This window comes from Heliangelus exortis, chromosome 14 (assembly GCF_036169615.1).
Source record: "Heliangelus exortis chromosome 14, bHelExo1.hap1, whole genome shotgun sequence".
NCBI classification, from domain to species: domain Eukaryota; kingdom Metazoa; phylum Chordata; class Aves; order Apodiformes; family Trochilidae; genus Heliangelus; species Heliangelus exortis.
The window spans coordinates 17,389,900-17,404,627 of NC_092435.1; the positions used below are offsets into that span (position 1 = coordinate 17,389,900).

A 14,728-nucleotide genomic window follows, 5' to 3' on the forward strand; every position below is an offset into this window, starting at 1 on the left:
CAAATCTGATCCAGTGTTTTTCATCTGCCTCAGCCTGCAGAGGTCCAGCAATTAGCAGTGCAAGAGAGATGCTGGGCAGAATGACAAGCAGCCTGATCCCTGATGCACACACCACACAGCAGAGCCACAAACTCCACGGGGGGAAAAGTGGAAAAGAAAAAAGTTTCTGGTTCTGCTTTGTGCCTGCACTGAGCAGCCAGGCAGAAAGCATGGGTTGAATGAGCACCAGGCTTCACTCCTCTCCACCTGATTCTGCTCCTGGGCAGACCCTGTGGAACACAAAGGGTTTGGAATTTGGAAGTCCTGATGCAGTTCTCTCCTCAGGACTTGTTATTCAACTCTGTCAGCCTGAGCTTACTCTCAGGGAAATATGAAATTAGCCACCACGTGGGTATTAGGAAAGCTGAGCCCAGACACAGCCCCACGACTTACTGAGAGTCCTGACACAAGGCTGTGGTGGATGGGATCAGAACCCACAGCCCTGCTCCAGGCAAGAAGGATGAAGATGGAAAAAAATCTCCTGCAGCTCCTCACAGCCCTCCTCATACCCCTTCTGAGACACTGTTGGCCTTGGCTTCCCTGGATTTCTCCTTGTCAAGATATTGAGTAAAGAAAAAAGCATCTTATTAAGAAGCTGAGCCATGGGTGTCATGTTCTTCACACAAATTAACCTAGAGAATTAGATGCAGCTCAAACAAAGCATTTTCTCCCCTTTCTCTGCCTCCCAAAACAGGCAAGAGAACAGCCTAGTGAATCTGGCACTCCTTTAATGGAGAAAACACCATGAGACAACCTCATGAAGGAGAACTTCCAGCTGGGTATCAGTCAATGTGTGAACAGAACACAAACCACTCGTTTTTATCAGCACTAAAAAGGAAAAATAATTTCCTAGCTTTTTTTCTTTCTTTCTTTTTTCCCCCCTTTCTCCAAACAAATGTCAGCAGCTTTCACCTCCCGTTCCACCCTGGCTCCCTGGGACTGCTTGGTGCCAGAGCCAGCACAGGCTGTGGTCCCTTCTGATGCTCCACAAGAGCCTTCCAGGAAGGCCCAGCACTGCCCTCCCACTGCCTGGCAGTGACAATGTGCCACCAGGGCGAGCCAAAGGGACACTGGCTGTGTGGGATCACAGGGATAAGCCTGCCTGCTGGAGGAGGACACAGGCTGAACACAACGGGCAGGGAAATAACCTGGGGTTGTTCTTCACAAAGCACAAATTGCAGTTCTGCAACCCTCAGCAGCAAGGTAGAAATTCAGTGGCACAGAGCTAAGGTTCCCTGTGCTCTCCAAAATGTGACCTGCAGATTGCAGAGCACCTCTGTCTGGAAACACCTAGAGCAGAGAGGGCAGGGGGTAATCTCCTGCGTGCCCAATATCACCTCGGGTTAAGCCCAAGGGGTTCTGTAACAGGGAGAGGTGGGCAGGCAGAAGCTGGGATCCCCTCTGAACAGACCACTGCTGCACACAGGAATGGACTTCTCTGGGCTCAGTGGGGGTTCAGCAGAGCCCAGGACCAGTAACTGAGCTTTACTTCTCACCCACACCTTCCTACGAGGCCCAGTCAGAGATCTGGCAGCCTGAAACTGGCTCCCAGATGTGACACTGCTGCCACTCTCACACAAACCTCTCCTTGCCTTCCCCTGCCCACATTACATAATAGACAACTTTTTTTTTTTTTTTTTCGTAAGATGTCTTTTCATAACAATAGAAACTATTGGAGACCGAGAAAACTTGATGAATTTTTCCTATTATCTAAGAGCTTAGTCACTCAGGGAATTAGTCATGTTCAAAATAACAGCCAGGCTCAAAGAGATTGAGAGCAACTGTTCTGGAGCAGAAGCAGCTAATGTCATAAATACATTAAGATGTTAGCTCGAAGCATTTCAGAGATTTTTCAACAACTGTTGAAAAAAAGAAAAAACCCTTTTCACTGGATACAAGGAAATCAGGTTCTCCACAGTTCAAAAAACCATGGCAGTCCACAAAGCTTGCTGGGCTGAAACCCTGAAGCCCTGGGACAGGAGGGACAGATGGACTTGTGACCACACCATGCCTCTGGTTCCCCAGCAAGCACACAGCCTTTCACCTTCCTCTGGCACCCTCCAAGCCGTGGTCTCAGAGGGTTTCCCAGACATCAGCATCACCACGGATCTGGAGATGGAAAAGTTCCTGGCATGGCCATCAGCCAGCCCGTAGGAACTGGGACACAGAGCCCTGGTTTGCCCATGGGACTGGAGCCACGGGACTTCCCACCAACTCCTGGGATTGACACAGGGGCAATCGTCAGTGTGGATCAGGTATTTATCCAAATAATTTCATTTTCCATAATACCAACTCATCCATTGTGTACTCTAACAGCAGCTCTAGGAGGAGGCTGTGATTGGAAGATCAAAGAAGCCCCAAAGTGGGAGCGAAATGGAAACCAGAACAGAAACTACGTGGATGAGAAAAATCCCACAACTGAATGCATTTGGTAGGAGCTCCACAGCATGGCAGCAGGTACAGAACCCTGCAGTGCACACAGAGCTCCTGCAACCAACCAGCACCCAGCCACTGCTCCCTTTGATCTCCAAGGGAGCTCAGAGCACTCTGGGCCTCTCAAGTCCCATTTTCCCCAAGGCATGGATACTACAAGATCCTTTTTTTCCATCCCATCCTGGCCTGGCTTCTCACCACCAACTGCATATATTTATCTAAACTTTCAAAAATGAAAATCTTTTTCCTCTTCTGTTTGCCTGAATTCACATTGAGTTTTTTAAGAGCATGGGGCACAAAAAATCTTTGTGCTTTAAATACCCTGTGGTTTGCAGACTGAAAAGTGGAGAAGAATCAGTAAGGAAAAACATAATAAAGTTTTCTCCACCACTTGCAGTATTTGCTGAACTCCTTTTCGATATATTTGAAGTTGTGATGATTTACAATGCTTTTTGTTTGTGACAGCAATCTAAAACATCAACAAATTTGAAATATTTGAGCAGCATGCCATGTAAAAGATGGCTATAAATGTCTGTAAAAAAAAAAAAAAAAAAAAGGCATACAGCTACACACCAGGACTTTGTATCTACTGGAGTGGACGGCTGCACCCACTCGGACTCCACAGGCACAAGGTGAAGCCCAGAATTAGATCCCAGGAGAGGAAATAGAGATGACAATGCATGTTTGTCTTTCCTCTGATCCATTCAAAGAAAAAATCTGCCCTTGTCAGACAAAAAAACCCAAAACAACTGTTCCAGAAAGGCTGTACTATGGCATGATTTAAAGCAGCTCATTTGATTATCATGCTGGGTCAATAATTTCTGTGAAAAATGCCCAACCCCATCACCACCAGCCTCAGAGTGCCCATCAGATGGGTGGGTTTATCCCATCACTACCAGTGACAATTAGTTCCCTCTTTCTGGGTTAGAAACAGACTACTAGCAGAGTTTAGCAACTTAGTACCAATGAAGCATGTAAAATACCCTCATGGGATGCTAGCATAATTGGCAAAAGATTAATTGTTTAAAAAACAGAAAGCAGCACATGCAAAGGAGAAAAAAAGAAAAGAAAAAGCAGCCCAAACATCTTAATATTTTAAGGTTTAAGGGGCTGACTTAGAAATAAAGAGCTACCTGCCTTGAGAACAAAAGGTTCTATCACCTGTGAAATAGGAGTGATGTGCCCCTTAGTGCTGACTGACCCTGACAGGGAGTGGGGCTGAATCTTGAACCCAAGGCAGTGCCAAGCACAGAAAACACAACTTTCAGTAAATGACAAGTGCAGGACTTGTGAGCAATCAGTCTAAAACCCAGGTTTAGACCAATGTGCCTGAGCAGAACAAAGTCACGGGATGTTATTCAAAATAAATTTCTATTGCTGCTCTTTAGTAGGTACACAGAAAATAGTGTTGGAGTAAAGATAAAAAAGACAGCTGAAATGGCCTGATGGAGGTCAGTGCTCATGAAAACTGGCCCAGTGTTGCAGCAGATGAAAGGCTGAGGCTCTTCACTGAATGGCAGCAGCTTAATGCCTGGGAATGCATCAGCCAACCCTCACTTCAAAGGAAACTGAGCTGTTTTATTTGTCTGTAGCACATCTGAGCCAGTTGCCTGAGATGACAACGCTCACACCAACTTGCCAAAACACAGCTACTTCTGGTGTGGAACAACTCATCTCTTTAGCAGGGAACACCAACACAATCCAACCTCTGAAGTGCTAAAAATTAAAGTCACCCGACAGCACAGCAGGCAAAATCTGCACAGGGTGGAACACCACTCTCTGCACTGGTATTTGGCCAGCACATCTGGGCCCATACACCTTGTCTTGAAAAAACAGAGCTGAATTTGTACAGAGCATCACCAGAACCTTGGCAGCCCAGCACTGTTCACCCACCAAACACCCTGGAGCACAGGGGTCCCCAGGGAACCAGGCTCCTTGCTCCCAAGCGACTGCCAAGCTCTGCTGGATTTAACTTACTTGGTTCAGTTTTGCTTTGTTGTATTGTAATCATTTTTCTACCTTCCTTTCAGATGATCTAGAGGTGTATGGAGTATCTCTAAATGCTGCTGAGGCTGGTGAACTGCTGGATGAAATACACAAGTCCCAGCCCTCTGTTTTATTTTTCCCTTTTTAGAAGGAGCAATATTGGGAATTTTCTGGGTAGAACCCGCTTCAAAATCAGGCACTGGAGTTACACTTTCAAACACACACACAAAAAAATATTCTAAATTATTGGCTATTCGGCAACGCCTATTAATTTCTCTCTAAAAGAAGGCAAAGATTGGCCTAATCAGAACACAGTAACAAAGTCTCCCTCATTGCCAGCAGCAAGAGAGATAGCTGGAAAGATAAGAGGGCGAGAAAATGTCAAGTCTTGTGCTATGGCAGTTAGAAAAGCCGCTTGCCCTGCACCACATCCCCTCCCCAGCAGAGCTCAGCAGTCACCCGGGAGGAAAGGAACAAGGATGAAAGAGCCACATCCAGCTTCCCATCACCACTTTTCTTTCCGCGTAGTAATCTCTGACAACGGAAACGGACAAACGGGTGAAAGACGATTTGTGTTGCTTAGACACCGGCGGAGAGGGGCAAAGTGCTGGGCTGGTGTGGTGCGGGGAGGAAGAGAAAACCTGGATGCTCAGAGGGTGGGAGGAGGCAACAAAACCGCCGAAGTGTTGCTGGGCGGCAGACAAGCCTCAGACAGGATCCCAAAACAAATTTGCTATCTGCCGCAGGCTGCTGCCTGCACCCCCGTGCCCCGCTCCCAGCACCGGCTCCAGACTCGCAGAACCATCAGCCATCCAGCTCCTCTTTGTAGAAGTATCTGGGAAGGGATGGAGGAGGAGGATGCGAGGAGAGAGCTGCTCCGGCCGGCACCGAGCTGGCTGCTGAGCATCGGGAGAGGACGGGCAGCGATTCCTGCGCTGGCTCCAAAATCCTCCCCGCTGCCAGCAGCATCTCCCGGGTGCTCCCGGCGGAGCCGAGAGGCAGGGGCTGAGCCAGGTGACGCCAGCCACCCGGAGAGGGTCCCTGCCAGGGGACCAGCCCCGAGGGATGCCCCGAGACTCCCCCGCAGCATGGGAAAAAAATGCCGAGGGAAGGGCAAAACAAAACCCCCTGCAAAACCCAGCCCAGCGCAGAGGGAAATGCCGGTGCGAAGCAAAGATGTACGAGGAGGGAAAAGCCGAGGGAGGGAGGGGGGGGGAGGAGGAGGAGGATCTCAATAACAACCACATCTCTACACGGGGAAGTTTCTGAACGAGAACCAGAGACCCTTGCTGAGCTGGGGGAACTTCCCCTCTCTCCCTCCTGGCAGACACAGCCCCTCAGACCTGCACTCCAGGCACAGTGAGCACATCTGCAATTTAGCGGTATTTTTTTTTTTTTTAAGTATTATTATTACTATTAAGCAGAGCTGTCATTATTCAAGCCGCTTTTCTGAAGCCTCTGCACTTCAGAGGAGTGTTTCACAGTCTGATGCAAGCCAAGGCAGGGAGGCTCGGGCTCAGCAGCAAATTCAAGCTCCCCCCGCACCGCAACTCATCACCCAGGGCAGGGCGGACCTGACAGGTCCCGCTGGCGGTACCGCTGCCGCCAGCCCCGCTCCCCCCAGCTCCTGCCCCCCTCCCCCCAAAGCCAGCCGAGCGCCTGGAAAATCCTTTGCTTTCCCCCAAAACCCACCCGTTCACCTTAGCGAATCCCCCCCTGCCCTCCGCATGCACACCCTCCCCTTCCTTTCTTTCTATTTCTTCTTTTTGCTCAGCAGTTTGGGAATGCAGAGTCCATAAAATGGCTACAGAGTGATCAATGGTTTCAAGGACAGGGAGTAAAGGAGGAGTCAGGAGATAGGACGGAGGTTTATTTCCCCGTCCAAGTACTGCAATAAGAGGAAAAGAGAAAGACATAGCTACCTGAACTCACCATTCCTGTTCCATCCCTTAGCCACTGCATCTTGCTTCTGATGATGTCCTTATTATCAGGGAGGGGAAAAAAAAAAATCCCCACTGCCTGGCGAGAGCTGGCAGGAAAAAAAAAAAGAAGCCCCCCCACCCCCACCCTAGCCTGGAGCTTTCAGTCAGACATCCCTCAGCCCGGCAATCCCGTGCCTGTCAAGAGCAGGTTATTAGCAGCCTCCTCACTACCTGGGGTTGTAGTTATTTATTTCAGTCACAGACCGAGAGACTTGAGGGGAGGGGGATCTCTTCTCTTTTTTTTTTTTTTTTTTTTTTTCTTTTTTTTTTCTTTTTTTTTTTTTTTTTTTTTTCCCTTGCCATGCTTTGAAACTCTGCAGGAGGGGAGGAGAGGGGAGGGAGGGGGGACCTACGAGAACTTTGGGAGGGTCCCCGTAGGTGCTTGGCACCCGTGCCCTCCGGTCACCCCTGCCCCTGGGGCTCTGGGACTCCCAAACCTGCAGAGCCATCACACGCCTCCACGCTCAGCAAGGGGCCGGGGATTTTGCTGACGTTTGAAGGGCAGCAAGTTCTGGCTCTGCTCTCTGCATGCAGGGTAAGTCCCTTTCCCACCAAACCAAAACCACTCAGCCCCACAAAAGCACTGCCCCTGCCCGAGGTTACCCTCCCCTCAGCACCCGCGCTCTGCTCCCCTCTAAAGGTTGTTAAACCCCCACCCATTCCCCTTGCTTTTTTTCTGACTTTCTGGTCCGAGCAAAGAAACAACAGCCCCCTGAGCAGCTAGAACAGACAAGACAAGACACTCCTGAAGCGTTCACCATCGATAGGGCCACCCACCATGCCGGGGTAGATGAGCTCAGCCCGCCTGGCGCTGGTGAGAAGAGGCAGCGATAGCATATGGGATGTGCACAGCCAACTGGAAACGGGATGGAATCCTCTCGGCTCCTCCAGCTGGGCCACGTATGTCGACATGCTTCTCCCCATTGTACCCAGAGGCCGTGGAGATGGAAAGGAGTTGGCCAAGACCGTTCAAGAGGCTGTTGGAGAGGCTGCTGTGCTGCTGCCACCGCAGCTCTCCGCCATCCCGCTGGAGCCGAGCGCCTGCAGGAAGGGGCAGGCGGGCAGCGGGGCTGACGCACACCTGAACCCAGCCCAGGTACCCCACTGACAGCTCCTTTGGCAGAGGGTGAAGCCTACAACTCGCTTCAAAAGGCAAGAGAGGGCTGGTACAAACCACAGAGAAAAGGTGGGATATGCAGGATATCCACACACTGGGTCCAGGTACCGGACAGACTGCGAAACCCAGAGAGATGCTACAGGCTCCTGGAACATTTACAGAGGATTTAGGGATGTGTTTGAATGGGTAGGGTTTTTTTCCCATGCATTCCTGCTTCAAGGGCAGAAGGGCATTTGAATCTCCTGCTCCTGACCTCCAGAGAAGCCTACTTTCTTTTTTTTTTTTTTTTTTGTGCAGCTGGAGATTTTGAGTGAGGAAACAGCACACAGCTCCTCGTGACTGCCACTTTCTGCTGGTCCTGCACCATTCAGCAGGATGCACGAGGGAGCAGAGCCGGGGTGTCTCCACTTATTTATTTAAATAGGACAGAACAAAAGTACAGGAGAGAGTGAAGGGATGCTGCCCAGCATATTTGCACTGCTTGGGCCCCACGCAGCCTGCTCTAGTTCCATCAAGCCATATTCCATCTCCTTTTATACAGGCACTGACAGCCATCACTATTCCCAGAGATGGCTGCCAGAAGTAAGAGTCAGAAGGCAAATGCTTACAGGCGTCCAAACTCTGGAATTCTGCCTCAGTTTGCTAAGTTCAGTGACAGAAATCCATGGTAAGTTATTTACATCCAAAATAGGACTCTGGCCTGAAAATCCCATCTCTGAAAACCATTCTGGAATGGTCTGCTCCCTACCTTCCCACCAGGCAGAGCCCAATCTCCTGGATGTGGCAGCTGCATCAGAGGTGCACAGAACTCAGAGGTTCCTCATCAGTTTGGGAGGTCAGGCAGAGCCACTGCAGCTTCACCAACTGGTTCAAAAGCTGTAGGGGTTGAGGAGAGCTGGGACAGAAGAACTGACAGAGCAACAAGACATTCTGAATGCATGGGCATTGTTTCCTTCAGAATATTGGATCAAAAAGCAATGATCAGGTCATCTATAGTTGAAGGATAAACGCTTTTTCTTCAAGGAAATCCTAAGTAACAGATCTGCACTACTGCCTCTCTCACACACAAACAATACAAGAAAGACTTTCCTAAGCACAAGATCATCTTTAAAACACCCACTGCATCATCCCAGTAACTCCACTGACTTCAGTCACAGTGACACTGATCTTAACCTTGGAAGTGCAAATGGAGGTAGAGGTTGTCTGGCAGATCCCATCATGTTGTTCTAATTGGTAAAGTGGATCTGGAGGAGGACAAGGACCATTTTTTTAAGGCTTCCCTCCTCCCTCTGTCAGCTGTTGATCAGGCCTGTCAGTAAGGCTCATTTTCCACTGTTTCACCTCCCATCCCTTGGTTACACTAAGCTGAGAAGTGAACCAAAGGTTGCCAGGTTAATTCTTGCTCCCTGCAAAGGTGACAAAAGGCAACGAGGGCCAGAAAGGAGCCAAAAAGCCCTGACACGGGATCAGTCTGCACACAAATCCAATCTTGCCCAGATCAGTGGGGCACTGAATCTCTCTGGCACGTGTGATCTCAGAAAAACCCGGTGGTGTTTCCCTGCCAGGAAACTGCACCTCTGCTGCTCTGCTCTGAGCACAGCACTTTGCAGGCAGCCAGCAGGCAGGGGCCCAAAGCCAAGCCCTGCCAGAGCAGAGGATTCAAGAGGAAGAGCCACCCATGAGCTTCTCCACTGGAGACACCCCCCAAGGAAGGGAAGGACCTTCCTTGCAGCAGAGGGGTCCATGTCTGGGCTGCTCTGCCCCCCCGTGGATGAGGGGAAGGATTTTGCTCAGGTGAGCAGAGCTGGTCCTTGGTTTGTCTGGGGATTGTCCCAGACTAAGTCCCCTCTAAGTTCTCTCATATTTCTCGTTGATGTTGCTATGTTGCATTCATCCTCAGCAGAGCTGTGGTCTGGCCACATTTTACCTGTCACAGATTCTTTCCCTACAGAATAAGGCCCAAAACCAGCTGAGGCATCTCAGCCTCAGAGAGATGCTTCTGGATCCCCACTGCCTGCACGATTCCTTTTACCACACTTTTGGACTGGATCAACCAACTTTTGGGATAATACAGACACTTGGTCTAGGAAGGGACAAGGTTTACCTGGAAATTGCTCTGTAGTAGGAGTTGTGATTGGTATCAGGACTGTAATTATCAGATTAATGCCCCTTTTCTGTGTGCAACTTTTTTCTCCCAACTACCTGCACCTGGAGAGCAACTCCAAGACTCCAGAGGGGTAGGAGCAGCAGGACATTGGCTACCACATCACACTGCTGGAAAAGCAAACAGCAACCTCCATTCTTGCACCTCAGCCAATACATTTGGACTCATGTAAGTGACACACGTGAGACTTAAAGCAACATTCCCACTGCAACCTGCTGTCTGATCCAATCTCTGCAGACACCCCCCTGCTCTGCCTCTGTTATTTACTGGCACACTGCAGCACCACGAGGCAGCCCTGGGGCACAGATCCCCAGCTCCAGGCAGATCCCAAACCCAACACTGGGAGCCCAGTTCATTTTCTTACAACCTGCAAGAGCAGGAAAGGAAGTACAGAAGTGTTGCAAGATTTCACCTCCCTCTCATCTCTTCTCTTCACTATATTATATTACCACATCACCACTGAAATCTCCTTTAGATTTTCAAGGCCTTTTTTCTTTAATCCCACTCTAAGAATACTGCTATACACCACTCTGGATGTGGATGCTTTCCAAGATGCTTCTCTCCCTCCCCTGCTGCTGTCTTCACAAGGGGATTTCCCTTCCTTTGCTTTTCACCCACTCTCTCCCTCCTCTTCAGCTACACCATTCACTGGAGGCCCTGGAGAATGGCCCCCAGCAAAAAAAATTATCCCCCCATCCAAATTCCAGCCCTGAATCCACCTCATTCAAGTGGGAGCCTGGCTGAGCCCTGCAGCCAGCCCTGTCACACAATGGTTATTTCATGGCTGCAGAAGGCAGATGTTCTTCATTCCATATTAGAGAGCACAAATATGTTCTTGCAGCCATTATCTCTATTGAACTGCAAAGAAAAGGCATCAAATCCTACAGGTTAATTAATGAGAAAGGAGGGGAATTTGTCTAACCTCTACTAGGAATTATCCAGCCTGGCTTTATAAATCAATCAGCCACGCTACACAGCTATGAAATACGTACCTTCCTTCAGGAAAAAAACCCAAACCCTGTGGAATACTTTCCTAATGGCCCAGTGCCTCTCAGATTAGCACAGCAATAATGCAGTGCTTCGGGCTCCTGCAAAGTATTGTTATTATTTATGGTACATTACAAGAGAGTTTGTTCTTTAATAGGAGATGACATATTCAGAGGCTCCAGATACCAGCGTTCTCCTGAACTAACTCTGACACAAAGACAGTTTTAGTCATAAATTACAGGACTTGAGCAAGTGTGTAAGAATCATTTCCTCTGATGTAAGCGATCGGGATTCAGCTGTTTATCACTGCAAGGGAAAAAGATCATCATCTCCCCTTCCAGCTGCAAACCAGGGGCAAAAGGGCTTCCCCTGACTTGCCCAAGGTTACCCTTCAAAGCAGTGACAGGGACAGACAGAGGAGCCCACACTTGTCCCTCTCTGCCCCAAACCACTTCCCCAGTCTGGCTCAGTGTGTGTACCTACACTGGATGCTGGCACAAACTAGAGTTATTTCTAGCTTAATTATGCATATTTCCCAGTATTAATTATTGGGTATATTTATATTTAGCAGTCACAGAGCAGACAGACACCAGTCCAGCTCCAGGCAGAGGTGTGGCTCACACACAGCTGGATCCTGTCACAAAGGATGGGACCAGCCACAGCCAGGCTGCCCACAGACTCTCCCCAAAGGGCTTTTTGTTTTGGCTTTTGTAACAAAACAGTTTCAATTTTTGAAAGGATGAAAACAAACTGGAACTTTCATGAAACCCTGTTTTTAAAAAGCAGCTCTTTTATGGAACTTCAGTTCACAGCACCTCCCAGCCAGAGGGAGATTCCTCCCACCCCTCTCCATATTGTCCTGCAGGACAATTTACAGCCTGGTCCCCAGGAAGGCAGCAAACCACCTCCCTACCTCCCCCCTTCCCTCCCCGCCTCCCTTTCCTTCCCAGTTCCCATCCCAACCTGCCTCCCTTCCAGAACTGCTCCTTTGCCAAGCTGCCTCCACCCTTTGCCTCTTGTTTACTATTCCTTTTTCCTCCTCACCCCCCTCTGACTGACAAGACAACTCACGCCTCAGCCCATTTGATTTGCTAATATCTTTCAACTTTTTCCAAGGGTGCCATTTTTAAAACTCCCACACCTGTCTTTATTAAACCATGGCAGTCTGTTGCCAAGGAACACGCTCCGTTGCTAGGACCTCTGCTTTAGAGGAGAAAATTAATAACCTGCAGTCAAATTAAACTCTTAGGGTGATGAGGACAGCACCCCCGTTCAGATCCCCAAGCCTGTTAAAAGTCTCTTTATGTCCATCTGTTCCCAGCACTGCCCTAGTTCTGCTTATTCAGGGAAAATCCTATGGAGATTTAAAAAAGGAATAAAACGAAATTTGAAAATCAAAGGGCTTTACAAGTAGCACAGTGCTCATATAAAAATTCATTTGTGTTCTTAGAGGGAGACCTGCAGCCAAAAAAGATATAGATCTTTTTAAGGAAAACTAGAACTTAATATTACTATTCACAAAAAAATCTACAGAGAAACAAGAGACGTTCCCCCAGGTCATGCATTTTGAGACAAGAAAGGACTGGGCAAAGCCATACACCCATGCTCCTCCCTCTTGCCTGGAGGGATGTTCCCTTGCAGGCTGGGGACTGAAACCCAGTCCCAGGGTTTCTGGTGCCGTCCTCTACACTTCCCTCCCTGCTTTCTCCTGCCTGCCAGAACCTGCAGCAGCCAGGGCACAGCTGGACAAGGGAAACAGGCAGGGAAAGGAGCAACTGGGACCAGCCCCAGCCTCACCAGGAGAAGTTCTTGTGCTGGAGCATCATCTGCAGCTCCCATTGGTGTAGGGAAACCTCTTTGCTAAGTCCTCCTATTAACTGGAACCACTGGCTCCAGAGTCAGGCAAATGACCCAGAGAAATGCTCTCCTTTAATACTTCAGGCTGCTGAAGCATCCTCAGGTTTCCCTTCTGAGGGAAAACTGCCTCGAGTCACCCACTGGAGACAAAAGAAAGGCAGAGAGGCTCTCTCTCCCCCACCCACCATCCACAGAGGGATTTCAATTCACCTGATAAACAGCATTGCAGACTGAAGGTTGCAGCTCTTCAAGCTCACTGACCATGCTGCTCTCATTCCAGGCTACTTTTCAGGACCCCTCCAAGTCCCTCATCAAACTGTCATTGACTCAGCTGGTTTGTGGGTCCTCCCCACTGAGCTCTATCTGCAAAGGAAAGCTGCAATCTGACTGCATTGCCAGAAGTGCACAAAATCCACTTTCTGACACTGCCTGTGTTCTCTTCCCTAAACCAACAGCTCCTTGCTGGTGTCCTTTGAAATTGTTAAAACTCATCTGCCTACAATAATTACTAACTCAATGGTTTAATTCCAAATGAAATGAGACTGCTCCTGGGCTGGTTTTACTGTTGCAGAGGAAACAAGCCACAGGCTCCAAGAGTCTCTGGCTTGCCAGGAAGAGAGCAGTAGAAGGGGGTTTTGTTCTCCCATGTCTTTCATTTCTGCCCTGCCACACTGTACATTACCCCACAGCAGTGCAGCAAGGTGTGCAGTGACAGGAGGAGACAGGCAGGGCCAGGAGGAGCCAAAGGTTTCCCCATGTGGAAGCCATTTCACAGCAGAGAGAGCTGACAGCAAATAAAGGGTGTAAAACATGGACAAGGATTATCTAACATCTTCCAGAACATTTACAATTTTAGGTCATAACTCAACAAAAGTCTACAGAGGTCAAATCTCAGGAGCAGTTATAGAACTGTAGTAAAATAAATAAAGGGGTTAAAACCAACTAATCTGTTAAAATCAGCTAACCTGCCTGAAAAGCCTTTCTGTAGAAAAGCAATCCCTCTATTGAATGTACATCCCCACACACATATGAAGCCATAAATATGTAACATTCTCTCCCTCTAGTGGCTGGAGGCTTGGAAATTAAGATGGAAAATGACCCTGCAGTTCCTGGAAACAAGAGTTGTCCCAGTCTGGCTGTCCCTCCAACCCCCAGGGAGGCAGTGATCACCCCAGCAGGTGCTCAGCCCAGAGAAGGTGTTACAACCTTTGCAATGGTCACTTTTCCCCAGCATGCTGCAGAATAGGATGTAATGAGCTGGCATCTAAAATTGAAGGTGTTTTTTTCACTAGATGCCTACAGGTTTCTGCACCAGAGTCACCTCCATGCTTTGCCTGTCCTTGTCTTCCCTCTCCACCACATCACACTCTGTGAAACTACTGCTTGTTAATGCACCCCTGCCAACAGCAGACAAGAACTGCTCCCTGGTTTATTCTCACCAGAGCATCCCACAGCAGTCAGTCTGCCAGGTCTGCTCACACCTTACAATGTCAGTGTGCTTGTAGGAAAGCAGGAGGCACAGAAAAAGTCACCTGGAGATGGTTGGACTGCACAAGGAGAGGCCTTGTGTGACAAACCAAGTGTACAGCTTGAGGTGACACAGTACAAAAAGCTGCACAGCAAACTGCTCCTGAATGTACTCAGTGTAAGGACTGCTCAAGGATTTTATAGATGACAAAATACTGAGCTCCCAACGAGACTCCAGCTTCCCAGATGTGGCTAAAGGGTTTCTCTGTGCTGGGGATTTGCTTTCACTCAGCTTCCTGCCACTCAACCCATCCTCTAAGGGTCACCAGCACAGTACCTGACCTTCCTTTTCAGTAAGTGCAGCACTGTTTAGAAGAACAGCATCTTTGGAAGGAAGGCATGATGGCATTACCAGTTCAAGACAGTTCCTTGCCACTAACTGCAACTCACTTCCTCCATTTCATTTATTTTAGCTTTAAAGAAACAACTCAGGTGCAGTAGCAGGCATCACTACATCAGCACAACATCTCTGTGTGTGGGAATGAATGCTGGATGAACACCCTCAACAACAGCAAAAATGTTCTTATAAAAGGCTGGGGGGAAAAGGCAGAGAAGAGGTGAGGGATGCTACCCAAGTGAGTCGATGGTTTTGATCCAAAGATAACGCTTGCAAATAATCTTTGCAGTTTTTCCAGG

The 14,728-nt window shown here is 48.8% G+C and overlaps 1 protein-coding gene across 7 annotated transcripts in view; it reads right to left on the minus strand.

Moving 5' to 3' along the window:
• The window catches only part of ARHGEF9 (Cdc42 guanine nucleotide exchange factor 9), a 174,187-nt gene that overhangs the window by 98,671 nt on the left and 60,788 nt on the right, over positions 1–14,728 (minus strand). For 2 of the 7 annotated variants that reach the window (XM_071757713.1, XM_071757711.1), the window contains exon 1: positions 6,391–6,469. The exons of 3 other annotated variants lie outside the window; for them this stretch is intronic. In XM_071757713.1, coding sequence (XP_071613814.1) covers positions 6,391–6,420 — 30 coding nt within the window. In that variant the 5' untranslated portion in view covers positions 6,421–6,469. Of the gene's footprint in view, positions 1–6,380; positions 6,485–14,728 lie in introns of those variants that run through there. 2 more of the 7 variants (XM_071757723.1, XM_071757720.1) reach the window with 2 other exon arrangements.